The sequence below is a fragment of the Alligator mississippiensis genome, chromosome 5 (assembly GCF_030867095.1).
Source record: "Alligator mississippiensis isolate rAllMis1 chromosome 5, rAllMis1, whole genome shotgun sequence".
Taxonomy (NCBI): domain Eukaryota; kingdom Metazoa; phylum Chordata; order Crocodylia; family Alligatoridae; genus Alligator; species Alligator mississippiensis.
In genome coordinates this window covers 157,852,539-157,878,998 of record NC_081828.1, presented here as the reverse complement: position 1 = coordinate 157,878,998, position 26,460 = coordinate 157,852,539, and the positions used below count along the sequence as shown (strand labels likewise).

At 38.4% G+C, this 26,460-nt stretch overlaps 1 protein-coding gene across 12 annotated transcripts in view; it reads right to left on the bottom strand.

Annotated features, from left to right (window-relative positions):
- Window positions 1-796: 796 nt before the first annotated feature.
- The window catches only part of OSBPL3 (oxysterol binding protein like 3), a 160,992-nt gene continuing 135,328 nt past the window's right edge, over window positions 797-26,460 (bottom strand). For all 12 annotated transcript variants that reach the window (XM_059728901.1, XM_059728907.1, XM_019498026.2 and 9 more), the window contains 8 exons: window positions 23,920-24,057; window positions 19,910-19,973; window positions 16,206-16,284; window positions 12,286-12,430; window positions 10,967-11,111; window positions 10,133-10,259; window positions 9,330-9,452; window positions 797-8,596 (listed from right to left, as the gene is read on the bottom strand). In XM_059728901.1, coding sequence (XP_059584884.1) covers window positions 8,500-8,596; window positions 9,330-9,452; window positions 10,133-10,259; window positions 10,967-11,111; window positions 12,286-12,430; window positions 16,206-16,284; window positions 19,910-19,973; window positions 23,920-24,057 — 918 coding nt within the window. In that variant the 3' untranslated portion in view covers window positions 797-8,499. The remainder of the gene's footprint in view (window positions 8,597-9,329; window positions 9,453-10,132; window positions 10,260-10,966; window positions 11,112-12,285; window positions 12,431-16,205; window positions 16,285-19,909; window positions 19,974-23,919; window positions 24,058-26,460) is intronic.

Here is a 26,460-nt window from a genome sequence, read left to right as displayed (position 1 = left end):
ATAAAGGTGCTTCTTGGGTTTCACCTGGGTTTTATAGGGTCAATGGCTAGGTAATGTGTGGATGTGGAATTGGCGAGCTCACTCCCACAGCTGTACCCACCATAATCTGCCTACAAAATCTTCTTCAGAGTCTAAGATATGCAGATGAATTCTGTTCCAGGGTCATCAGGGAATATATTAGTTTCTGTAGGGTCTCCAGGTCCCATTCCATTCCTCTACTACATGAAATACATACATCTATAAAGGGACTAGTGGATTTCCATCACAGAACTATTGATTCAGTATCTGTTTGCAGATCAAAGGAGAAAGCATTGCATCGATACTGCACATTTTCTATGCAACTCTAAGTGCTAGGGTTTTTCCGTCTGTAAGAATTACTTCCCCACAGAACATGTACTTTGTGATCTCTAGCTCTACACTGTGGGAGAACTCGTCTGCTGTTCATTTTCTCATTTAATCAAAGTTGAGTTTAATTGGTGTGAATAGATTCTGTAATTTTCCATGCCCCTCCCCTATCTCCATCCCTTGGCATCTGTGATGTGATATTTTAGAATGTGTCCAGATATGATGATAAATACTTGAGCTGACTTCACCAGGGAACTGCGAAGTCAAGTCATAGCCAGATTGTGAAAAATGATAAATCAGGCATCTAGTAGATGCAAACATTTCCAGACTGGCCATTTTGGAAAGTGTAAAATCGTATATCAACACAGTAGCTAGATATGTTTCAGCGATCACTAACAACCCATAAGTAAGACACATTAACAGCCCCCAAGTAAGAGCCAGAATGTCTCTGTGACCTTTTACAAATAACATTTATTAAACTGAACCTGGTTAGAGAGAGAAAAACAATTCATGAGGTTCATGTAAAGATGATCCAATTTTTTCTCCAGTAAGTGAAGTGGAAAACAAGACTGGTTCTGGTCATGAAAATAATACCTTTGAAGTCTGATAGTTATGTGATAATAATCATAAATAATAAGATAAGATATCTGTCCTCTAGCAACTTAAAAAATCACTAATGATCCATAGGAAAAAAGAAATGAAAATTAAAAAAATATAAATAAATAATTTAAATTTAGCATCTGTAATATAGTAGCTTATACATACTTTTTCCAACACAGAAACCAGAAAAATAAAACCAAGACAAACAAGAAATACAAGAAATTCTGAACTCTCTCATGTCTTCATTATTGCACTGGGAAGCTGCCCAGCTCTTGTGAATCAACCTCCAGGAGTTATTTTATATTGTACTAAGGACATATTACTAATATGAAGTATGCAACAATTCATATAAAAATAAAGAACCATTTAAAATAAATTTGAATTTATGGCAACTATTCAAGAGTGTAATAAAATTTGTTTTATTGCTTTCAAAATCAGAAGGTACAAGAGTAGAATGTAACAGCTGAAAAAGTACAGTAACAGAATTAGTGATAAGGTTATGCATTTACCAAGTTTCAATAGGTAAGCCAGCTACTTTTTTGTGACTCCTGGTTGAATTCTTCTTGGTGGAAGATCCCTTAAATAGCTGACTATATTTAGTCAACACCAAGATTAGCAGTTATGGGAATATCAGGAAAATTTGTTATAGCAAAATATTTAATTTATGGACAGTAACAAAAAATATCCTTCCACCTTAACTTCAACTTGTCATTTCTGAATAACACCGGCAGCCTTACTGATTGCAATATGAACTAAGTTCAGTTGAGGAGAGAGCATTCACTTCTTTGTATGTGCAAACATTATTGGCCAGGTTCTGTTCTCTTTTATATGATCATGAAACCCAAATATTGAGCCTTGCAGACCTGGTCATGGTCACAGTCCTGGTCCAGAAATAGTATTGTAAGATTCTTAGTCAGCAAACTCGGTTGTTTAGAATTAATTTCAGTCATCAATTCACACAAGACAAGTATTATTATTATTGTTGTTACTATTATTTTTGCCAAAATTTGCACTTGCCTTAAAAAAAAAAAAAAAAAAAAAAAAAAGGCCATTCCGTAAGGCTAACTCTTGAGTACCTCTGCTTGACTTCCGTGAGGTTGCCAAGGATGTACTATTGGAAGCAGACTTTGGCCTCATTACTTATTTGTTAACCACTGACAACATGCTTAGAAACTGTATAATGCACACAGGAGAAACATATAGTCCCTGCTCTGAAGAGTCAATCCTATAAAGAGAGAATACAAAAAATGCACTTGCATGAATGCATGTAACAAAGCAATGCTAATTAAGGATGCATTTCTGCCACTCATGTTTGTCTGGTACTGTACTTAATTCTGGAGTAGTCCAGACGCAGCTTCTGACACTACTCTAAGGCTAAAGGTACTGCTCGGCATCAGATGAGAAGCAGCAGGTACTAGAAACTGGTTGGTTTAAGAAGTGATATGATGGTTTTTTGTTTTTTTTTTATATAAAGTAAAAACAAATAGTATTTATGGGTGGTTACAACCAAGGTTTTTGAATAACTAAACTGTGTGTTCTAGACACAAGAGAATAAGGAAGGGCTTCCAGACATGACAGCAGCAGAAAGGTCACAACTGGGTTGTGAAAGACAACTAAATTTTTCTGTTTGGGGTTTTTTGTTTTGTTTTTTTTTAAATTTTCTGCAAATGTCTTTGGTATCAAGATGTGAGAGACAGCTCAATTGTTTGTACTTGCCACTACAGCATATCCACGTTAAAGTACGGTATGTAAAGCACTCCACTGCAGTTTGTTTTTTAACACATATAGAAGAATGCAAATATTGAGGCTTATTGTACCCTGAAGCTGCATACCCTGTCATAGGCCTACACAGAAACCGCGGTGGAAGATTCCCAGTCCATAAACTGGATTATTTGGAATTCTTCTAATGGTCTATTTACACATGCCAATTTTTCCAATATTTTGGCTCTCCTCAAAGCAAGACTATCCTTATTAAATATATATATGTACAAAAACATGTTTTTCTTTTCTTTCTTTTTTTTTAAGAAAGATGGTTTAGCTGATAGAAAGCTAACTAAAATTAGCCTTAACAATCTAGTCCTTGGAGGATTATTTTTCTGATCAGTTCAGTTGGTGGCCTACTGCCCAACCTGAAGGTAGTGTTTTGTTTTTTTTTGCTGGGTGACAGTCAGATAACAATATACTATATAACCAAGGGTGTTGCAGTGAAAAAGATTTTTAACACTTTAAGGTGTCATACATCCAAGCAACACAAATGTGGACAAAGTCCAATTGATGCAATTCTGTTTCCTTTTCAAGGCCCATGAGAAAATCCTGAGGTAACTAGCTTCTCACAGGACATTGAAAGTTCAGTTTCAACAATTTCTACATTCAATTGTAATTTCATACCACAATGGAAACAGCGCTGAGTTCTTAGAAAACTTGAAAATAAAGGGAGACAGAGTAACTTTCAGCCACTTGTCTTTAGCAAATCTCCCTTTAAACATATATGTTCATCACAGCAGTTGAAGTTTGCCACCTCTGAAAGGTCACCGGTTCTCCATATTCCCTTTTCAAGGGAAAAATCACAAACACAAGTAGGAGCTTCACAAATTTGTGGTGGTGAAGGGCACTGCCATCCAGCTGCAAGTAATTTTAATTGAGCTTCCAACAATAATTTTCTAGTTTATTAAGCTGTAGCTGAGCCAGCTTCTCTAAGCAGCCAACGTCACTGTTACAAGCAAGGCAATTCAGCAGTTTGACATACAGCTTGGCTATCCGTCCTGTACTTATTTTACGAAGTGTTTCCTGCTTTTTAATCCCCAGCCCTGACACTTAATTCCTAGTGCAGCCTTGCCAAAGGCACTAATTTTCTACCTTAGCCTTCCCATGTGTAAAGTGGGCAGTGATGATGGGTAGGGGGTGCACATGCACCTCCTGAGAGCACCAGTGCATCCCCTGACTGGCCATACTCACTGCTGAGGCAACAGGCAGGGGGGCTCAGGTGGGAGTGCTGGTGCCCCCCTGCAAGTGCTGGCCAGGGAGTGGAGCGCCGTGGCACTTCCAGAAGCAGCTACAGTGATCACTGCCCCCCCCCCCCCCTCCCCCCGGGGTCAGTGAGAGTGGCTGCAGGGGGACTCCCCCCCACATCGTTGACTTGTTGCACATGCCCCCCTACGACTAAGACAGCACTAGTCACCCATGAAAGTCGGGATGATTTGACTCATATCTCACAGGCATAAAGGCTGCGATGGTCATTGTAACTTGTATTTGTAAAAAGTAGTCTACTGCAGCTGATGGTAAAATATACATGGGTAGAGGTGGGGGGTGGGGAGAAACAGCATATTTTTTTATTTTGAATGAAAACAAACCCTTTTGTATAAACAAAACTGTGTCCCATAGACAGGCAGAATGGTAACCATGTTACTTCCCTGTGCATCACTGGCCCTATGGATTATTGAGACTTAGGCAGACCACGAAGAGATCAACATGCTAATTTCACTAGAACAGACAACGTATTTCAATGGCTGGACACTTTCAGTTCCTCAGTTAATTGGCAATGCTATACAGAACACCAATACAAGTTCCACTTCTGAAATAGGAAGTGCAGAGGAATGGACACAAGCCTTGCCTATACTACATGCTACAATACAGACACTTTTAATATTAATGAATACATTAAATCTACTCCATATCCCACATAACAATCTTAATAGCCCTCCCCAAAATAATCAGGCTATCCTTATGGCAACGTATAATCACATTAGATAGGATCTGGTTACATTTTGGAAAGCAATGCATTTCACAGGCCTATTGGTCGTAAACCATCGCCCTTAAGGGGATTCTGTTTACCAATAATAGTGAATAGTGAGTATATGGGAAGCAAGGTACTGAGTCGTAAAAGCATTTATGCAGCACCTAAAAGAGCAGATTAATGCTGACAAGGTAACTGAAACGTCAAGGAGATTTCAAAGTGAAGCAACTCAGAAATGCAGTGAACAACAGTGTCCCACTTCCATTCACAATATAATGGCTTCAAAGTGCTCTTTACATTAACAAAAAAGGCACACTATGCAAGTTATCTTGGCAGGTATTTGGGGGTGGAGATGGGGATTGAAGTAATTATAGACCAAAAACTGTGATACCTTTTAAACTGAAAAAGAAAATCTACAAAAACCAAAAGGAGCAGAGTTGACACTATACCTATCATTAAGAACATTTTATATTTCAAGCACCTAGTTTTGCATTTGTATTTATTTGAAATTCGGTGTTTATTTTATGCAAGTAATCTTTCTCTCAAAAATGATTTATAATTAACTTTAAAAAATCCTAAGACATCTGAGAGAGAATTTTCATTGCAGTTGCAACTTTTCAATTCAGGAGATTGGGAGGGAACAATTAACACTGAGAAAAAGGTCAAACTGAAGCAAACACAATCGCTTCATGAGAAGTTAGAACTAAGACAGCTTTCAGCGGAGTGTCAACAAATATATTTGATTCTTTCCAGTGTTTATTTTCCTAGTAATGTCAGGGAGTGCTGTCAGTTAAAGCACAAAGCCAGAAACCTTGCTTACACCTCATAGGACCTGCAGGACCATACTGTATGTAAGGATGAAAATGTGAAGACCAGGTATTCTTGCCAAACATACAAGTATCCTTGCTTCTGTATGCCAACATTAGGGCCTTTTTAACATATACACATACAAAGAAAACATTTAAAACACTTTTCTTTCACATCTGAATGATTTTGTAATTAACACGAATATTAAGGAATTAAACTAACTCTTTCAGGCATCCTTTACCAATTGCATTTGTGCTGCAGGCATAGGTGAATCCAGGATTTAAAAAAGGGACATGTGGGAATAGCAACCAGTGCCATGGCTGACTGCATTCCCCTGCTCCCAGCCACCCTCCCCTGCACCAGGGCAGGCAGACCATGGCATGGGAGCAGGTGCCAGGCACTTTAAAAAAGTCCCTTACATAAGTTTCCCTCCCCACCAACTCTCGGCACCACATCCGGTCCCCTCCATACTCAGCAGCACCTCCCATCCCATTCCCCACAAAACCTGCCCTTTCTATGTATGCCTCTGGCCACTGTCACCACTAGCTCAGCCAGCTGGAGCAAGGGCTGCAAGGAGCAAGTGTGTGGGGAGTCAGGTTCAGCAGGCAGGTTTCCTGTCCCTGCACCTGCTCCCAAGGCTGATGCGGGAATACTGAATTATGCATTACTATAGGTTTGAAAAAATTTACATAGTATACAGATGATATAACAATAATGGTCACAGCAGACAGCAATGGTAACATCTAACAATTGTAACAAGGAAAAAGCTACTATTTTAGTTTCCTTCATATACTTTACTTGAGAATTTTCTTCTTTCTAAATTTTGTAAGGGGGAAAAGGCCCAGAGACTGTGGTTGGGGTGAGTGGTAACTAGAAGTTGTAGAGACACTAGAAACACCAAATAATTCCTGAGCCAGAGTTTGATAATGCAAGAATAAAACAACAGGGGATCTGACAGTCCAGATTCCTTTGTTTTCTCTCAAAGTTTAACTGTGCCCAGTGGATCAGTTTTCCCTTTGAGTTATAAAACCCAGCTTTTTTCCATCTTTTGCATTAAGCTGAACACACTATTTTAATCTGCTGGATCTTTAAACAGGTACTGTGTTCTATATATTTAAAGGATAAATTAAATAAAAAGAACTATGCTTAGGGAATATGCTGCAACTATGAGTGAAAAAGATCTACAGTGCAAAGGGACTGAAACTGCTGATATAACAGCTGGGCTCCAAATTGATGAAGTGAAGCATCAAAGATGCTAGCAGGCAAAATTAAATAATAAATCTGAACTGAAATCACAGAACTGTTTTAAACTGGAAATTTTTATGGTATCTGTTTAATGTCATACATCATACAATACACTCATCCAAGTGTTTGCAGGAATAATTTTTCTTTAAAAACTGTGAGGATCTACAGTAGATTGGAAGCTTTTCAGAGCTGTTGATCCCTCTGAAGTTTCCTTAGCTCTTACATCTTCTGCTTATTACTTCCAATAATAAGTTGGCTATACAGGGCAGCATTGGCAAAGTCCCTTGGGCTTTAATACATGCTATTAACCTTAAACCATCCCTTAGTAGCTTAAATGCAAAAAATAAAGTTGAACCTTAAGAGTGCAAACACTTCATTACTACTATCCATCTCCCACAGGATTTGCATACACTAGATCGGTACGATTATGGGCTGAGCTTGTGTTCTAGTTTGGGCAGGAATGTAAAACTGTGCCAGAGATTGTTATTGTATTCCTGCGACTTCAGGTTGGGGGAGGAGGGGAGGGGAGGGGAGAGGAACAACACCCAACACCCTCCATCTCTATGTAAAAATGCAATTTTCTTTGCATCTTTTTCCTACTACAATTTGCTGGACATGTAGTTTATACTCATGAAAAAATACTATCCATATAAATGGAGAGGACAGGAAAGAGATCCAAACAATTTAGTGCAAGACACTTAAATATTTATCTGAACACAACAAACAGGTAAAGGAAGAGCAAAGATTCCATACATTTCACTATAAGGCAGATGGTACTTTTTATACAAGATTTTAAATATGCTGCTTATAATAAGAGGTAGAAAATATCAAAAATAATATTTAAGAAAACATCTTTTACCTTAAAACAACTGGTTATTTAGCTAAGTTTTTAAAAAGTCTTCCTGTTGCAATTTTTTTTAGTTAGTAGAAATAAGTCAGGCTATGGAAGCATAAGCTTTCGTGCTCTATGTAATTTTTATTTACTGGAAAAGAGAACATCTTCTATCATCTGATCAGTGCTGAAGCATTAACCATGAAAGGAATTTTGCCTTTTTAGAGGCTATAAATTTGAAGATACCTAGTGGGAAGGTACAGTGATTCCTGAACATATAGCACTATATGTAGCAGGGTACAATTCTGTATGTAAGGCAGCAGAACGACCAATACAATACTGATTTTACTCAGCACTCTTTCAATGAGCCAGTAACAACCAGAAAAAAAAAATCAGTTTACTGAATCTTCTCTAGAGGAAAATGGATTACCACAGAGTCATCACCAGCTGATGTTCTTTGTTTCAAGGAAGTGAACACTGCCTGAGAGACCACTGGTCTACTCATGCAAACCATAGTGCCATCCTACAGTTTGAGTAACCATGGTTCCTGTTCAAGTCTCTTAGTTCAGCTAGGAGATGCTAATATTTTATTCAGCACAATTCAATAAGGCATACATTAAATTTGAACTTGCATTATTACTCATTGGAAAAGTAGTGTTAAAGCTCCTCTTTTCCCTCTGGCCATTTCCATTTGATAGTTTTTATTAAATAGCTTATAAAAAGGAAATTTGGGATTTTATACATTCAATCATGATAACTATCAAATAGTAGAGCAATCAAATGAAGAAAGTGTCAGATTCTAACTTAAGCACAATTCTAGAAGATATATTTTATATATACATGTGTGTATGTGTACTTGTGTGTGTGCATGCACACATGTGTACTGCTTTATAAATTAATCAGAACAATCCAGCCACATATCCTCTTGGGTCCTCTTTCACCAAAGAACAGGACTGTCCAGTTTGGAAAAGCCAGGGTCTTTTCTAAGGTCCAGGTATGTTCCATTACTCACCCAGGAGTCATCTATGGATTTCCTGTCAAAGATGAAAATAATTTCCTGAATTGTTCTCTGGTCTCACAAATTCTTAGAACTTTTTTCATACATACATGATTGTTAAATTTATCCTACCTAAAAGGTCTTGGACTAAGAATTCTGGGAAGGGCACTGCCTTCATCTACCAACCTATCCTTTTAATCTTTGGATGCTGAACCCTCGGGTTAAACATTTAATGTTGTAAGTGCAGGAGTAACAGTGTCCTCCAATTTTATTTCTCTTGCCCTTAGTTAGGCAAAACATGTTCAAATGATTCAAGTGACTTTACTGGTCATCTAAAGCATGAGACTGATAGTCCAGGAAACAGAAGAGCACTTCCTATAAAATTTGCTGCACTGTGGAATTCCCACAATATTCAATGAAACTTCTGTGCATGGAGGGCTTGCACAGAAGAGCCAGAAATGTCACCCTTCCCACTTCAACTTACATGAAGGGCTGAGAAGAAGTCAAAACTTACAAACTGTAATGTGTTTTCAGATAAAAAATAGCAACAAGACAAAAAGGTTATAAGAGTTATAAAAGGACAAGATTTGATCTTTGGCTACAACTCTTAAATTATGAACTAATGTGTATGGTTAAGTTACAAAAACTTTGGAAATCTTGACAGCCTGTTCTTAAGTAGTACAAAGCAAGTGCTGTGACAAAACAAAACAAAAACACAAAACAAAAAACAGCTTTACTAAATTGCAGTATCTGCCATCATGTCACAGTACCTGAAAAATCTAGGATGATGCTCCAAATTGTTTTCTTCTAGAACTTTTCGCCGTTCCCTCTGTAGTTGCTCAATCCTCTGCTTTTGCATTTCAGCTCCTTCAGTATTCCCTTCCTCTAAAAGCCTATGGTACAGCAAAGACAAAAAAACAAAAATCATCAGTGCTTCTGCGCCTTATCTTTTTAATGCTCTCAGTTTGACTCCAGAGGCCTAGAATTTTAGCTTTAACACCAAAGTAATTTGTAGTTCAGGTACAGCAAAGAATGAATATCTGCAGAAGATGACATTTCATTATGCCATATAAAAAAGAAAAATATAACAAAAAGGCTTGTCCATATTTTTCCTTATAAAATTGCACCAGCAGTAGCTACAGTAGAAATTTCACTCAAGACAAATGATTTGACTCCCAGCATTTAAAACAAGATTTCAAAAGTATTTTTGAGGCTTCAACTGTTAAGTGCCCAAAGGGAGATACACCTGCGGGGTGGGGGGCAATTTTCAGAGAATGCTGTGCACTCATCCTCTGAAAACCCAGACCTTGTAAAAAGGCTCTAAAAGCAAGGTACCAAACCCACTTTTGAAAGTCTTGGTCTGTGATGACTAGATCTGCTCTGAGCAAACAATTAAAATATTTGCACCAGATCAACATTAAAACTTCTGTCATTACCAACAGTAATGAACATGCTGTCATGATAGCAGCCATGGGAAATTTTGAGCAAAAAAACCAATGCAAGACATCTTGAGTAAGGAATTAAGTTACTACACAGGGACTATATGACAAGATTTTATAGGAAAAACAATTACCTTTGGTCTGGCCTAAAACGTGTGTCAGTGGCTGGCAGTAATGGTCTTGTTTGTGGGTCCAATTCATTTAATTCTAATGCAAACTGTGTAAATCCATACCACTGCTCATAATCTTTAGGCATTGGATCTAAAAAAGAAAGGAGATGTATTTATATTAGAATGCCCAATCTTCATTGTTTTTGAAAAAAAAACTTAAATTACAAATCTTCTCTCTGTCAACTGCTTATTCCTGAATGCACTATTGCCTTGGGAATGGGACTCATTTGAAATGTTGCCACAAAAAAACATAATACATTATGAAGCTCCACTCTTTTGCCATGTAAATACTAAAGTTCACACCAACTAAAGAGGTTCAAAGGGCCCCAAACCTAAAACTAAACTGAAGACAGGGCATGACATCACAGCTTTTTCCCTGCTCTATTAGCATGGAGTACAGATCATCTTACTTGGGGGAAGGAAATGTGTCTGATTCTGATCAGGTTGTAGACCTGAGCTTGGTGTGCTATTGCTATGGTTTAAGGAAATATGCCTGTGAAAACCTCTTTAGAAAGTAAAAGGGACCCTTTGTATTTTTTGTAATTGCTCATGCCCAAATGCACAACTGAGACAAAATGGTGGTGGTGCTGGGTGGGGGGAAGGGGGAGAAGAGGTCAAAACCATGCAATTAATTTCTTCAACCTATATAATATCACTTAGTTTATCACAAATCAGCCTCTCTAAATGTTACTCTTTACAGAACAGCAGATTTGCATACAACCTAACATGTACTTTAAATGAAAGAACAGATGAGACACATTTACAATTCTGCAAGCAGCAATTTTTTTGTTCACTAACTTGCTCTCCATATGCAACTTGGAGAAGATGAGGTCCCATAGTACAAACTCTCGTGCCATTTTCCAAAGAAGCGGTGCACTACTTTCCCATTTTTATTTATAACACTGCCTTCAATCTCATGCACGTTAGGACTCCAATATTTTGCCTAGAATTAAAGTTAACAGAAACATCACTGAAAAGACATATGTAACAATCATTTTGCAGCTGATATGGCGTCTTACTGTAGGAAGAAATGCCACTTCTTGTAGGGTGTTTTACTTAAGAAAAGCTATATGTAGGATTTATGGCACACTGATTTACTTAGACTCCTGATAATCATATCTTAAGTGTAATGAGTAACTGGTTAATCACATCTCAAGTAGTGACTGGACTACACATTCATTCAATAAATGACATGATAAAAAACCAGGAATAAGCAATAAAGTTATTACACAAAGCTGGGAGCTCATTGTTCTCTCCTACCTGGTAGCCCCAATCACGTAATGGAGCTCCCAGCTACAGGAGTACATGATGCTCCCATGTCTGGGAGCTCTGCCAGTTGGTTGGAGCTTTCAGCTGCAGGTGTGCATGGTATGCCCCATGGCAGAGAGCGCCAATCAACTGACAGGTCTCCCAGCCATGGGAGTGAAGACTGCTGATGCACAGGGAGCCCAGGATCCTGATCCTGATCCCAGACTCCCTCTGATCTGGCAATATGGGATAATGGGATCGGATACTTGAACCCACAGTTGTACCTCCTGCCATGCACATATGCCTGATGCCTTTATGCCTGATGTCTTCTACTGACATGCAAGCCCAAAAGCTCAACTAAGCTATGCTGCATATACATAAGACAGGAGAATGCTAATTGCTCACTTCAGTCTGGTTAAGCATCCTGATTGCAAGGACCAGCACTACAGCTGCTAACAGAGGGCAACTTGAGAAGATTATAGTGGTTTAGCTGGGGGCACAGAGTGAGCCAGTGCTAGAGGCCACTTGAATCAATTTTTGCTGTGTAAACAGCCACATGGTTCCCATGTTGACATCCTTTCCCCAATTGCTGCATTCTTTTCTGTTTCTCTGAAGGAGTCTCCTTAAAAAAGCTGCAGCTTTTATTTCCTGCTTTCCCAAATGGAACACAACTCTTGTATTTTTTCCACTTAATGGTCACCAATATCCAAAGCAGCAATAGAAATTACAGTAAAAGAAAAGGAAAATGCAATTCTTCAGCAGTCTAAAGGGCACGAACACTCAGCTGAACTTGACTTTATTATACAGTATCATATTCACAACAGGGTTCAATAGAAAGGGTATTAACATTGCTGCAGTTAAAAGGTTACCTTCATGAAAGTCAGTTTGCAATGACAAGTGTCATCATTCAGATTTTTGATGATGATCTCTCCATAGTGTTCAATCCATCTTTGCCCACTCAAGATGTTATGGATGCAGGATGTCACCTTGTTCCACACAAAATGATCTCTAAAACTTGGAAAAAAAGAGAGGTAAATTGGAGGCAAATTCTTTAAAAAAAATATATATATATATACCAACTAATTCAGCACAAATGATGGATTGAGGAACCTGTTGAATAAAAATTCAAAAACAGAACTTTCTGGATGAATTTTTCTCTTTTTCTTCCCTTTGCCTCCCTCTCCCTAGACCTGTATCTTACAACTTCTGTATCCTACAAAACACTTTGCACTTCTGGTGCAAATGGAGCATTAGATTCATTTAATTTTCTCAGCTCATCCTAAGTAGCTGAAGTTTACAGAAGTAGTAATTGTGATACACTATAATTAATTGAGGGAAAAGGTGCTAAAAATATCTGTTTCACAAAATGCAAAGTGTTCACAATTCATAACATGGAGAGGCTTGGATGTAGAACCCATTGAAGTTCATGGCATCTTTCTATCTGATTTCAGTGAGCTTTGAAAAACCAAACCTTTTAAGCAAAAAAAATGTGCATGTGCTCCAGGTTACAGTATAAAGAAGATTGGCCTATCAACTGGCTACTAAAGAGGCAATTACACACTGAAGCAAAAGTGCAAGGAAAATAGATTAAAAATAAAAATACATATCACATACATTTACCTTTTAATTATTCTTAAAAAAAAATGGAAAATGAAGACAATACGGGAGAGTAGATGAATATTTTATTATTCTTTCATTTCACACAGCTTCTTCAATAAGAATGAATATTACATTTTAAAACTTATGTTAAATTTTCCCTTCTGTTCTGTTAAACATCCACCTTTATAGTGCTCTTACAGCCAGCTCTTTACAAAAAGCTTGTTGTAGGGATATAAACCATCACCTTCAAACCATACATGGCTCAAAGACCATCCTCCAGTGTAATCTAGACCCCAACCTATGAATGATGTGCCCAGTGACAAGATGAACACATCACAAACACTTATGGTGATATGTGAATACCTTTTAGTCCTTACACATTGCCTTGCAAATGACAATTAGAATAGAAAACAAAGGAAAGAAAAAGATAATACATGGAGATGATATATTGAGGGATGGTGAAAGAGGCATTGTCATGATGATGGAGAAAGGGCAGGAGTCTGCCTCCTATCAATATTTTTCCTAGTAAGAATCTCACAGGTGGATCTGCCCACTTTTCTCAAGTGTTCCACTACATTTCCAATACAAGAGTGACTATGCTGCTTCTAAAGAACTTGAGGGAAGTGGTGACACTCATCAGGGAGACTGTGGTAGGGAGAAGGAAGCCAACCTGTTCCTTCTTTTTCACTTTAGTCTTCTCCACTGCTCACCTAGTATTTTTCTCACCTTTGAATATCTCCCACACCCTCTGCCCTGGATTTAAGATTGATTTTTGTAGGTCTGATTCCTATGCTTTGTTGAGTCAGTAGTTTTTGGATATTGACAGGCATAGCTCCTTCCTCAGCAGAAAAGGATACAGTGGACTTATGGTGACAGCAATATCCTACACAGCATAAAAAGAAATAGAGAAAGACCAACTCCCATAGAGCACTTCATTGTTCCTGTTTGACACGAGCAAACAAAACCAGGCAAGCTGTATGTTATATCTTCATTCTTCCCATGAATTAAAATAACAAGGAACAAAGAGTGATTTCAGGGCTGGAATTTTTGGATTGCATTTTATTCACATATACAGGCATACTTCAATGTGCATTAAAAACTGACTCCTTACTTTAAGGACTTTATACTGCAGGGGCAAGTTTAAATGGGAACAGATAAAACAGCCTCTGATGAGGTAGTCTGTTGACTACAAACGTTTGTGCCTCTCTAAACCAGTTAGTCTCTAAGATACCACCCTGCTCTACATTCTGCCTGTCTTCAGACTAAAATGGCTACCCACTAGGGCCGTGTGAAACTTCGGTTGCTGATTTGATTTGGTAGAGATTTGGCCCAATTCAGTGGCCGAATCTCTGAACCTGAATCGAATCAGGAGACCCTTTCATTTCTCCGAATCGCATTGGAACCCTTTGAATCAATTCAGAGAGATTCGGTAAGATTAAATGTTTTTTCTACGTACCTCAAGGTACCAGGTGGCTCGTGAATGCTGAGATGCTGGGGCAGATGGAGCGTCCCATGGGGGTTGGGGGGGGGGGGGGGTGTCCCAGCACGCTCAGTAGCAGACCAAGAAGCAGACCAGAAGCACTTCCAGTCCACTTCCAGGTCTGCCGCAGAGTGTGCTGGGGGGCCCCCACGCCCCCCCAGCTCAGTGACTGGTGCCCTCTTGGGTCTGGGGCGCACCTAGCATCCCACCGCAGTTGATCGCCGGGCTGGGGCGGAGATCATGGTGGGGGCCCCCCTGTGCACTCAGCGGCAGACCCAGATGTGGACCGGAAGTGCTTCCAGTCCACTTTCGGGTTTGCCACCAAGCATGCGGGGGGCCCACCCCCCCACCAACCTCCTGTGGGTTGCTTCATCAGCCCCAGCATGGCAGCGTTCATGAACTGCTCCTGGTACCTCGAGGTATGTAGAACAAATATTTAAAGCTGCATCTATGGCTGAATCGCTGATTCTTTGAATCAGCATCGAATCTTTAGATTCGGATTCAGCCAAATCAAAAAATCGGGACAGTGATCTGAATCACTCTCAATTCGGGCTGATCTGAATTGAATACGGCCTGTTTTGCACACCCCTACTACCTACCTTTCTATAGACGACCACAGAGTCTGCTTGCAGACGTTAAAAAACCCAAAAAGTGTGCTTTACCGGAAGCAGCAGTATGTTACTTCAACAGATAAAAGTACCATAAAATCCTCACTAAACACCTGATCTGTACAGACACTGGGCAAGCTGGGTCCAACTAATGTGCTGTATCTTTTGGGCATATGCTGGGTTCAGCATGGGAGTGCACAGAGTTTAAAGTAAAGCGTGGGTTTTATGGGGTTTTTTGTTTGTTTGTTTGTTTTAATGTCTGCAAACACTCAAAGAGAGTCTCAGTCATCTTCTCACTGTAAGCCATGTTCTCATTATTTCTACACCAGCACTCCAGCCCCTCCAAAAACTTGATACAGTATCTGCACATGAACAAATATTTTGCATATATACATCAAAATAGCAATGTTTCACCCATTAGAGTTTAAGTGGCAAATTGCATTTGTAGGCCTGATTGAGGAAATAGCGGATTTAATTAGAACAGGGCTCAAACTTCAGAGATACGCTCTCCAACAGAAACCTGAAATAAGCCAGATTCTTCTGTGGTTTTAATCTTCTGCTATAGTGAGAGGGACGTGCGACAGGTCAGTACAGGGACAGTCTGTATTTCTCTTATGAAGCACAAGCTGATTGAGGTAGTTCATTTTGTTACCAGCCGAGTTCCTTCAATACTGAATACAAGAATCTGTTCTTGTGGCTGATCATTCAAATTACAGTAATGGCCCTTAAACACACACTAGGACCCCAGTTTAGACACTTGTGCAAACCCATAACAGAAAGACTGTACTTGCCCCAAAGAGCCATATCATTGTAAAGGATGACTAATGGAGTCAAATAAGAGTCTAGGTCTTCTGCATACTGTATAGTAGTATTAAGCTTGCAGACTTTCCTCAATGACTAAAAAAATAATTTCTTTATTTGTAAGACAATTTAAATGATAAAATGTTAACAGGTATTGACAAGAGAGCTCTTAAGGGATTTTTGATAAGGCCAGAAGTAAAAACACTTCTGGAAAAATAATGCTATACTAGAATTATGTTCTTATCTTGCAAATGCAGACCAACTTTGGTTTTAAGCAGTAACATACTATCACAGCACTTACGCTGGCAGAGTTGCATGTGTTGTACCAACTGGAACAATTTCCATGGACTTTCCCCAGAATTTGTTTTTCCAACGCATATCTGAAACAGAAAAAAACAGGACACATATGTAACAACAAATTGTGGGTTGAAAGAATTTCTGAGCCATTTTTAAAGCTTCATGTAACATAGTGAACACTTTTGTGTGTGAAGTCCAGGCATTAACATCTAATCATGTATATAGCTTCACATCAAAAGGTTATCCTTTCTTTTTAAGAAGAAAGCAAAAGCCAGAGGAAAAAGTTAAGCAATTTCTTGTATTTTGTTTAAATGAATAGAATTTGAATGAATGGTTCCAAGGTGACATACAACATCATTACCTGATGAGAAGGAATGAGACCATCTCTAAGAACAAAACTGGCATTTCAGAAAGACTACCATGTGAAAGTGGTATGAAAGTTCAAAGTAAAAAGCCAGAGGGAGACAACTGCAAAGGTACAAATGGGAGATAAGTGTTCCACTCCGATGGGAAGTATAACTCCCCTTCATGCTTTTGAAAAAACCCCAGCACTATAGGTGGTTTCACAGTTAGAACAGTTTAACTGTTCCAAGGCTAATGCAATCTTCTCCACTCCTATCATAGAAAAGAAAGGCTAAGGAATCCCAGTGTATGGCAGCAGACCTTTGAAAAGATATGCCACGTTAATAAAAGCATCTTGAAGTTCAACATGCATGTATCCCAGACATTAAAGGTAGACAAAATTTAACCACTGTGATTTAATTACACCACAACTTCATTAAGTTAACTCATCTGGACACTGTCTAACTAGCAATAGCTCTTCCAGGACAGATCAAGATTCCTTCTTTAAACATTTCCAACTGTCAACAGCTTTCTTACTTCGGTAACTGTTCCCCAGCCCTTCATTGGAGACCACTGCACTCTTCACTGAGGGTTAAGAAGCTAGGGAAAGAGAGTTGTCTCCTCACCGTACCAGGTATTAGGAACTTCAATGGTACTTTGTGACTTCCTTAGGGGATGCCTTTCCCTAAGTCCAAGTCTGATTTGGAGGCCTCAGGGAACTGAACCCTATGCAACCTCTGCACTGGGCACTTGCTAAAGGTACAACATCAAACTAAAACTTCATGATCAGCCTAACCAAAACCTTGAGCAGCTATGGGGAAAGTAGGTAAAACCTCATCCGCCCTGGCCAATCTGATAATGAAGATATTCCTTCCCAAGCCTAAAAAGGCGATTAATGCAATTCTTAGAGCACACCAAAAATCTCAACCCTATGCTCTTCCCAAAAATTGGAGAGTGGAAGCTCTGAACACTGTATGAGAGGGGGTTCAGACTAGAGACACACAGATACCCTCTTCAGGTGCATAAAAACAAATGGGTTGACTGAACCACATTACGGTGCCCACTCAATTCAAATGAGTTTGCGCTCCTCAACCCTTGAGAGAGGAGCCCAGAAAAGGACCTACAACCCCCCCACCTCCATCGGTTTGAAGAAAGATCCAGTCCCCAGCCTCGAGGTTGCAGGGATTATACTGTGTACACTGTTTTAGCAGTCTTGACAAGCATTTCTGTCATGATTGCTATTTCACAAAAGGTTCAGAAACAACATTATTTTGACAGTATTTAGGCAAATCCAACGTTCTGAATCTTTTCTTATTTTTCTCTTTTCACCTGGTGGGTACAGAAGGGGAAAAAATACCAGCTCTAAGAAGAAATATTAACTGAAATACTGCATCAGATAAACAGCAAGGGGCTAACATTAGCCAAAGATTTAGCACAGAGACATGTTAAGGGTCCAACTTTAAGAGTTAAGGTGCATTACAAGTAATTATGGCAAACTTTCGGATCTACAGTGAGGCTGTCTGATTTAAAGACCACTACACTGGAAACCTCCCAAGAAGAAAAAATTAGTACAAGATCACAAACCCTTTTTTGTGCTAAATGAATTAATTTGAAGAAGTCATACCACAGAAACCACAACTACTGGAGCTTTCTATCTAACATTTTTAATGCAACTAAAAAAAAAAAGTCAACTCCTCTTTAGTATCTGTCAACATAATAAGCAACCAGTTTCAGGTGAATGATTAATTAAAAATGGATTCTGTTTGGTGGACAATATTTTGAACAGAAAGAGCAGGATGGAGCAGAGAACGAGAGAGAGGAGTACTACATAAAAACTGTTATTCAACACCCACAATCTAGGAAGCACAGACCTTTCAATAGTAAAACTTTCAATTTAGCCACCATAAAAATATAAATTTGACCTCCAAAAATCAATCTATAGTCTTGCTATGTTCAGCAAAAGTCAGGTAATTTTCCTATCTTTCAGCTGTCCTTTGACTAGTCCCAAGTTAATTCCTTTTCTATAAAGAAGGTCATGTGATAGTGAGACAGATATTCATATGATCCAAAGAACTGCCTCAATTACAAATGTCCTTTAGGACTATACATATCCTTAGGATTGTCCTGGGGAAACAGGCATCAGCATTAACCACCTGCACTCTCCTAGCAAAAGTAAAAATGTCATCAGCATCTTCCAACAGCCCAGCTAAGCACTTCTTAAAAGGACTGCATGTGCCCTGAATCTGTCCTCTCAGGTACCAAAAAGAAACTGGTTTCTGACTTACAGGGCCAGCTTTTATGGAGGAATATTCTGTTCTCTAATGCACAAACTGGTACTATAGACAGAGTTAGTATTTGTGATTCATATGAATCACTGTTTCTATTTTTATTGGGCAGCTTCTTCCTTCTCCACAGTATTATCCAATCTTCTCCTAATATGGTCTAATCTAGTGACGAAACAGTTATTCAGTATTTCTTTCAGGTCAAGAATAGCAAATTCTTGCCATACTTTATTTTTTATATATATATGCACACATGGCAGAAGCATATATTAATGTTGCAATCAAATCCAGATTAGCTAGAGCTCACTCCATTTTATTTTTAATATGGCTCCATCTATAATAACGATAATCAAATCAACCAACTATAATGAGATTAAAAGTTGTAGTGTACCTAGAGCATGCATTGTAAAATACTGGATAGTTGAGGGTTTAAACATAGTTACATTTCACCTGTATACTCTAACAATACAAAATATGTTGCTCAGGAAATAATCCTGAGGTAACTCAGCTCATGACTGAACGATAGCTGTAATTGTAAAAGGAAGCTAATGCACTCAATTTTGAAAAGAAAATAGGGACGGTTAAGGCCCAGTTTGTAAAACTCCAGCCATTCTGTAGTAACTTCTAAAGACTCAGAACAGAGGAAGAAAGCGGCATTACATCCAGTTTCTTGTCCAAATACTTAAGCTAATTCTCAAAATGTACGCAAAACAGAACTGCCTGCACCGAGGTGCTAGCCTTCAATTTTACAGTCCTAGTATTATTATTTTCACATACCATGTTTTGATAATGTGATATGCAGTTCTTATTTTAAATATAAATTATAAAACATTTCAGCACATTTAGGAAGTACAGAAGTTTGTATTTAACATTCATGAATGAATTTTTATAAGAAACGATTGTATAAATTGTATGCAATTGCAAATATTATAGAAAGCATGCCAGAGTTTAGGGACAAAGATTGCCAAAGTAGTTCTAATATTATTTAACATCTGGGAAACTCTTCCTCTTGATCTGCTAGATGTTTCCGTTTACATGCAAGATAAAGCAATTACGAGGACTATAGCAGTAAATGGATTTTTACCTTGCCAAAAAGCAAAATTTGCAGATTCAGCATGACATGCAGAAATAGGTGGGTGATGACTCACCTAACAAAAAGAAGAAAAAGTGATAAAATTAACATTTAATGGTCACATGAATCTTACTTTTTTTTTCCCCCACAGGTAAATTTTCCAGCTTAAATGCCTAGTTTTTTCTCTTAGAATTCTGTCCCAAGAGAAGAGCCAGTAAAATAAATAAATAAATAAATAAATAAAGCACCGAGTTTACAAAGGGTTGTGCAGTAAATTTGAAGCAAACACTTTAAAAAGGCCTGTGACATTTGTGGTTGGGTTAAATGTTAACGGCATATTTGTACATTGCCATTAACATGGTAACTACATCTGGCCTATAGGAGGGCCCATTAATGCATTACCTGGTAGCTGCAAACACGTTTAAAGAAATTGAAAACCAAATTTACTTCTGCTGTAAGCAAACAAATGCCAAAATAAAGGCAGTGTCAACCTAAATGTCAAAGATGCTGAATACTCAAGAATCCCATTTACTTTAATGGGAGTTGGCTTTGCTTACCACTTGGAAAAAAAAATCCACATAACCTTATTTAAGACCAGCAGCTACTACATTTACCTATGCATTTTTATATCTAAACCTTCCACCACTGGCACTTCCTCAGAATCTGCTTCTACTAGCAGCATGACTTAAAATGTATTTACTTATTTTTACAACCTCTGCTATTTTGGTGATGGCTGTAATTCAACATTGCAGGGGATTAAAAGAAATTGTGTGAAATAGAGTGCCCACACAAGTGTAGGAGCAGTTCTCATTGCAGTTAAGTTTTCTATTAATCTCTGGGCAGAGGTTAGTGGAAAATATACTAAGCACAGATATTCAATGTCAGAAAAGCAACAGATATGACAAAGCACAACTTTATTTTCAGTTAGGAATAAATGCCGACTACTTTTAACCTCACTGCCAATTTAACTGGCCACATGTATGATGTTAACGTATACTTTCTCTTCCAGTATTTTCCTTTAACTAAATTCAAATAGGTCCCTCTGGGTGTGATAAGTCCAACTATAAGGGGGCCTTTGGCACTTTCTAACCCATAGTCAGGTGATGTTTTCTTTCTCAGCTTTCACTAAATGTTATAGTCTAAATTTAGCTGTCCCTGGGTACATCTAGGTGTGCCATTAAGGCGATGTGATGAACTCCAGCGAAGTTTGTGCCAGAGTCACCAGCTCCTGGGCACAGCGTCTGCATGTGAGCCTGGGACCACAGCAGTTTGAGCTGGGGTGGAGCAGTCCCAGGTTGGCAGAGGGCGTCAGCTTGAATGGTGGCATTGAGCAGTGGAGGGGCTGGCTGGGGCACAAGGGTGCTAAATTGTGGGGCTAGGCAGCCCCTGCACTTTAGCACCCTTGTGCCTCAGCCAGCCTGTCACTGTCTACATGTTTCAGTGCATGTAATTACTCTGCTGTAGGATAGTACCGTTCCTGACAATACTATCCTATGGCAGAGTTAATTAATTTACTGCACTAATACAGGTGTACATGTAGACAGTGACACTTTATGGGGTGCAGTAAAGTGCATGTGCAAAGGCACCCACTGACACCACTGTAAATCCAAAGAGATTTCACTAGCTTGAATAGTTATTCCAGATTTACTATAGTAAGAATGTAGAATCACCTGAATTACCACTGTATGTGCTTCTGTGAAATGTAACACAACTCCAGCCACATATTGCAATGGTCCTTGGCCAAAGAACTTAACTGCCTACATGGAGAAGAACTCACTTATATCAAGCTGTATGTTTTTATTTCCTGTGTTTCTCTGCACTCACCTATTGCTCCTTCACCCCATGCCAGTAAAAGTGTATTATTAAACTAAGTGTATTAGCACTTAAAGTTTTCTTTTTTAAACAAGTGGTAGTAGTACTTTTAATTTTGTATAAACTGGTAGAATGGATTCTTTTTCTTCTTGTGTCCTTGTCATAAACTAGGGCTGTTTGTAGATGTTTAAAAAAGTGGTTTACTAGAACAAGCAGTGCATTACTTTGACTCAGCTCTACAGCGTCTGTATAGATCGGGCATTTCAGCAGGGCTTTTTGGTGCTTTTATCTAAGGCTGAGTCAATCAGTTATTAGATAAAAGCGTCAAAAAAGCCCCACTAAAGTGCCCGATCTATACATCCGTTAGGCAGGTCAGGTCCAACTAAGCTGCTGCCTCTTCTGAGCATGTGCTGGGCTCTGTGCAGGACCAGACGGAATTTCAAGTGCGAGGGGGTTGTTTTTTTTTTTTAACATCTGCAAACAACTTAGATATTTTTTCAGGATCATGCATGTCTGACATTGTTGATGACAAGATATTTAGCAGAATTTAGCAGATTCATTGGACTCTGACAGGGCCACAACATGAATGCTTCTGCTATGGCCATTATGGTAGTTGAATGGATATTACTGAATACAGTAAAAGCTGTTTTAACCAGCATTTTACTAACTGGAATACTCTATTAATTGGAATTTCCAACATCCCCCAATACAAATCTTCACTTTAGCAACCAGACCCTTTGCTGAGCCTATCCGGCATGCGCATCAAGTATTTCTGTTGTTTACATTAGTTAGTGATGCTGTCGATAGAGGAACTGCTGGAAGCCCTTCTAGTTGATATCTGCGTAGGCGGAGGTAGGAAAAAAAAAAAATGTTGGGGGGGGAGGGGAGCCGAGCGTGTGCATGCACCCCCAGGCAGGAAAGTCCATAGGGGAACAGAAGTGGGGAGGGGAAAGGGATCTGCATGGGGCAGGGCAGGCTGCTGCTGCAGGCTAGGGCTGGTATAACTCTCAGATAACCAGAATTTTCAGATAACCAGCACCTCCCTTCCCCCACTCATGCCAGCTAACAAAGCTTTTACTGTACTTTTAGCAAAAATGATAATTTATAATCTATATAAATGTTATATTATATACAATTTATTGTTCATTTTATTGTATTGTTTTAACAATAGCTGCAAATAAGACAACGACTACTACTACTATACTTACAGTTAAATTATTTAACATAGAAAACTATATGATGGATCTTACTAGTTTAGAACACGCAGTTAAATGTTTTAATCATTTCATCTACTTGTCATGGAAGGACAAATCCTTTCATATTAACTCAAAATACTTCAAAATGTAACACTGGGCCCAATTCACCACTGTATTACTCCAATCTGATTTGACGCCAGCGTAACTCTCATGAGTCACTGGATTACATCACCATAAATCTGAAGTTTAGTACAGGAATACTACTACCATTTTAAATCCAATACCTGCTCTATCCATTCTCATCTATCCAGCTCAGGAATGCCCAGGACTATATTAAGATTACTTAATACTTATTTAAAGACCTAGTGTTTTAGGTTCTATGGTTCTATCTTCAAAGTTTAATTCAAAGTTCATTTTCTAATAGGTTGTTTTAAGCGCTTCCATATCACTGAAAAATTGTTTTTTTCCCCTCCTGTCTGTATGAGGTGAAACGAACTGGTTTTAACCTGTTTTACTTCAGAGAATACCACAGTAACCAAATTCCATCCCCCTCCCCCACACCTTTTTAAGTCTAGAATTTTAATAATCCAATTCCGCTTCATTTAGCTGGTTTCCAACCTCGCATTTTGTTACACTTTAATCATTCTCCTGTTGGGAGACTATTTGCAGAAACACTCAGACCTTCTCTGCTTTGCTGTATATATGTCCTGCAACCACATGTTAAGCTGTAATTCCAGATTTTACAGGATAATTGCACAGTCAGGCACTTGTTTTTGGATGGGAGACCAAGAAAATCCTGGGTGCTATTAACATGTTATACCCCAGAGTGAGCTGCATTTTGGAAGAGTGAAAACATCTCTATTGTAATTCTGTAGTGTCGAGTCTTATGAGCACAAATTACCTTTAGCTTCTTCACATTTTGTTGCTAGCACCAGTGGACTCCTGCCACACATCCACAATTAATTAGCCTATTAAATAAACAACAGTATGTTTATGTAGCACAAAACACAATACCTGCTCTGAAAAATATTGGAAGCCCTTATCTTCACGGATACATTCATAGGTTTCTCCAAGTACAGGATTAAATGGCTTACTTCCAGCTCTGTAGTAACTGGATGCATATGCAGATACTGCAAAAGCAGCCACATACACCTAAGAATAAAGTACATAGTATTTTGGTTAATACTGACAGTTTTCAGTTTTGCCTCATGGGGGGGGGGAAGAGGAGAAAAGAGACCTTACATTGATGTCAGATATTACATTTTTTTTTTGCAGTTGGCAATTTGCAAATATGTATATATGTCTACTGCAAGTCAAGCATTAAGCATAAACATTGGAGTGTTATTCAATTTTCCCAGAGTCATTTCAAGGGTTTGATTAAAAACTTACAAGTGATAAAAGATTTGAAGGGTACTTCACTTTTATTCTATCACAACAAAGCTGTAACAAACATAATGAAAAGACAGGAAAAGGATTCTTTAAATGAATTAGAAATAAATACTCAAAATGAAACTTACTATAAGTGTGTGCATGCATGTGTACGAGCATGAATGTTAAAGATGCTAGGTCAATAATGCTAGCAGCTATTAATGATACTCTGAGACTAGTGCTAAACAAAATGTTTGCTAAAACAGTACTTCTAAAATTAGAGTTTAGACATTTACAAGCTAATAAGGAGTATAAACAAAGTAGAACTCTAAAGAACAAAAAAAGATGGTAAATTAAAAGGGTTAATTTAAATTTTTGACCAGAAAAATGTTTCTAAATATTATCTTTCTTCTGTTGTGGTCCTATACCCTATTCTTTGTCCAGGGAGAAAGAGAGAGCACGCGTGTACATGTGTATTGACCAGCAAGTCATTGCTTTATACATTTACAAATGCATTTTACCATTTTACTTTCTTCATCAGTTCAACCTGCATTTGTCTATTGTGTGCTCACCTTCACCTTATCTTGCCAGTTTTCTTTACACTACTTAAGAGATTGCAATTGTCTAGAAAAAGTGCTGTCTTCTCAGCAAAACTCCAAGTTTTATCTGATAAAAATTCCTCTGCCTATCTTTCTGGGAAAGTTTTATATTGCAATGTGAATATACTCCCCTTCAAATCTCAGTACATCAGTTGGTAAAAGAAACATTCCAAACTGAACTGCCATGTAGCAGGATTATGAGATATTAGCTAATATTCATCTAGCTTTTAGCATATTTGGTCTGCAGAAATCGCTATTTCTCCATTCTTAATGTAGTTTCCCTGAAAATAGAGGGCCAAAAAAAAAAAAAAAAAAAAAAATCTAATTTTCACTTCATAAGAAAGCAACTACTATTTTTTTTTTAATATATATATATATTTTTTTTTAAACAAAATGTATATTTTTACTGGCCATGAGGGATTTCCTAATTTGGTTCAGACTATAGTTTACCCCCAACAGAATAGAAGTGAAAAATAATTCTTTAGATGGAAGTAAAGTTTTCTTATAAAAAAGTAAAGTTACTATTCATCTAATTTGCAGCAGATTGTTTACAGAAATTAGAGTGTCACCAACACGAGAGACACTGAGTTTAAGTGCCTCATTAACTGTAAGGGAAACAGCAAAATGTTGTTTAAAAATCAATCGATATATTAATCAAAACTGGTTTAATTACTTAGCTATCAGAATACATGTATGGCCTTAAACTTTAAATAAATGTGATTATACTTGGAAAAACAATATAACAGAAGAGTAGATTCTCTCTCCCTTGTGTGCCAAGTTCTGGAACCAGGGTTCCATGTTTCTAATAGTTGACAGCAGCTCTACTTTGGTAATGAGCCACACGGAGAGGAGTGCTGAGGTAGGCAACTGGCCCAGAAAACACAAAACCTTCATATTCCATCTTGGCAGGCAAATAAGAGAGAGAAACAGCTTTGAAAATATTTTACTTAAAAGTGCATTTGTACTTTAACTGAGTACACATATCTGTTGCTCAGTTTGAGACTTGGAACATTTTTAAAGTGACCCAAAAACCTTACACAACACAGCCAATAAAACAAGGTGGCTTATTCTGTTAATACAGATATTAATACTATCATACTTGAAGATCCAATATGTGCCCTTCAGGAACAGAGGAACTGTAAAACTACAGGGTTGGAAGGGACCTCCAGGGACATCTGGCTCAACCCCCCCCTGCATGAATGCTATTCTTAAATCATCCTCGACCAATGCTTATTTTCCTCTTGAAAATCTTGAAGGAGATTCCCCCTGGGCTTCACTGGGCAGTCTGTTCTGCTGTCTCACTGTTTTAACAGTGAAGAAGTTTTTCCTGGGATCTCTAAATCCAATTACTGCAATTTAAAGCCAATGCTTACAGCCTGCCCTCTGCAGCAAGGGAGAACAGTTGTTCTCCCTCTTCTTTATGGCAACCTTTCCAGTCACTGAAAACTGCTATCATGCACCCCATTAATCTCCATTTTTCCAAGCTATATAAACCCCTTTCAACCTTTCCACATGCAACTTGTCTTCCAACCCCTTTAACATTTTTGTTGCCCACCTCTGATACCTTTCCAACCTCTCCACACCCCTT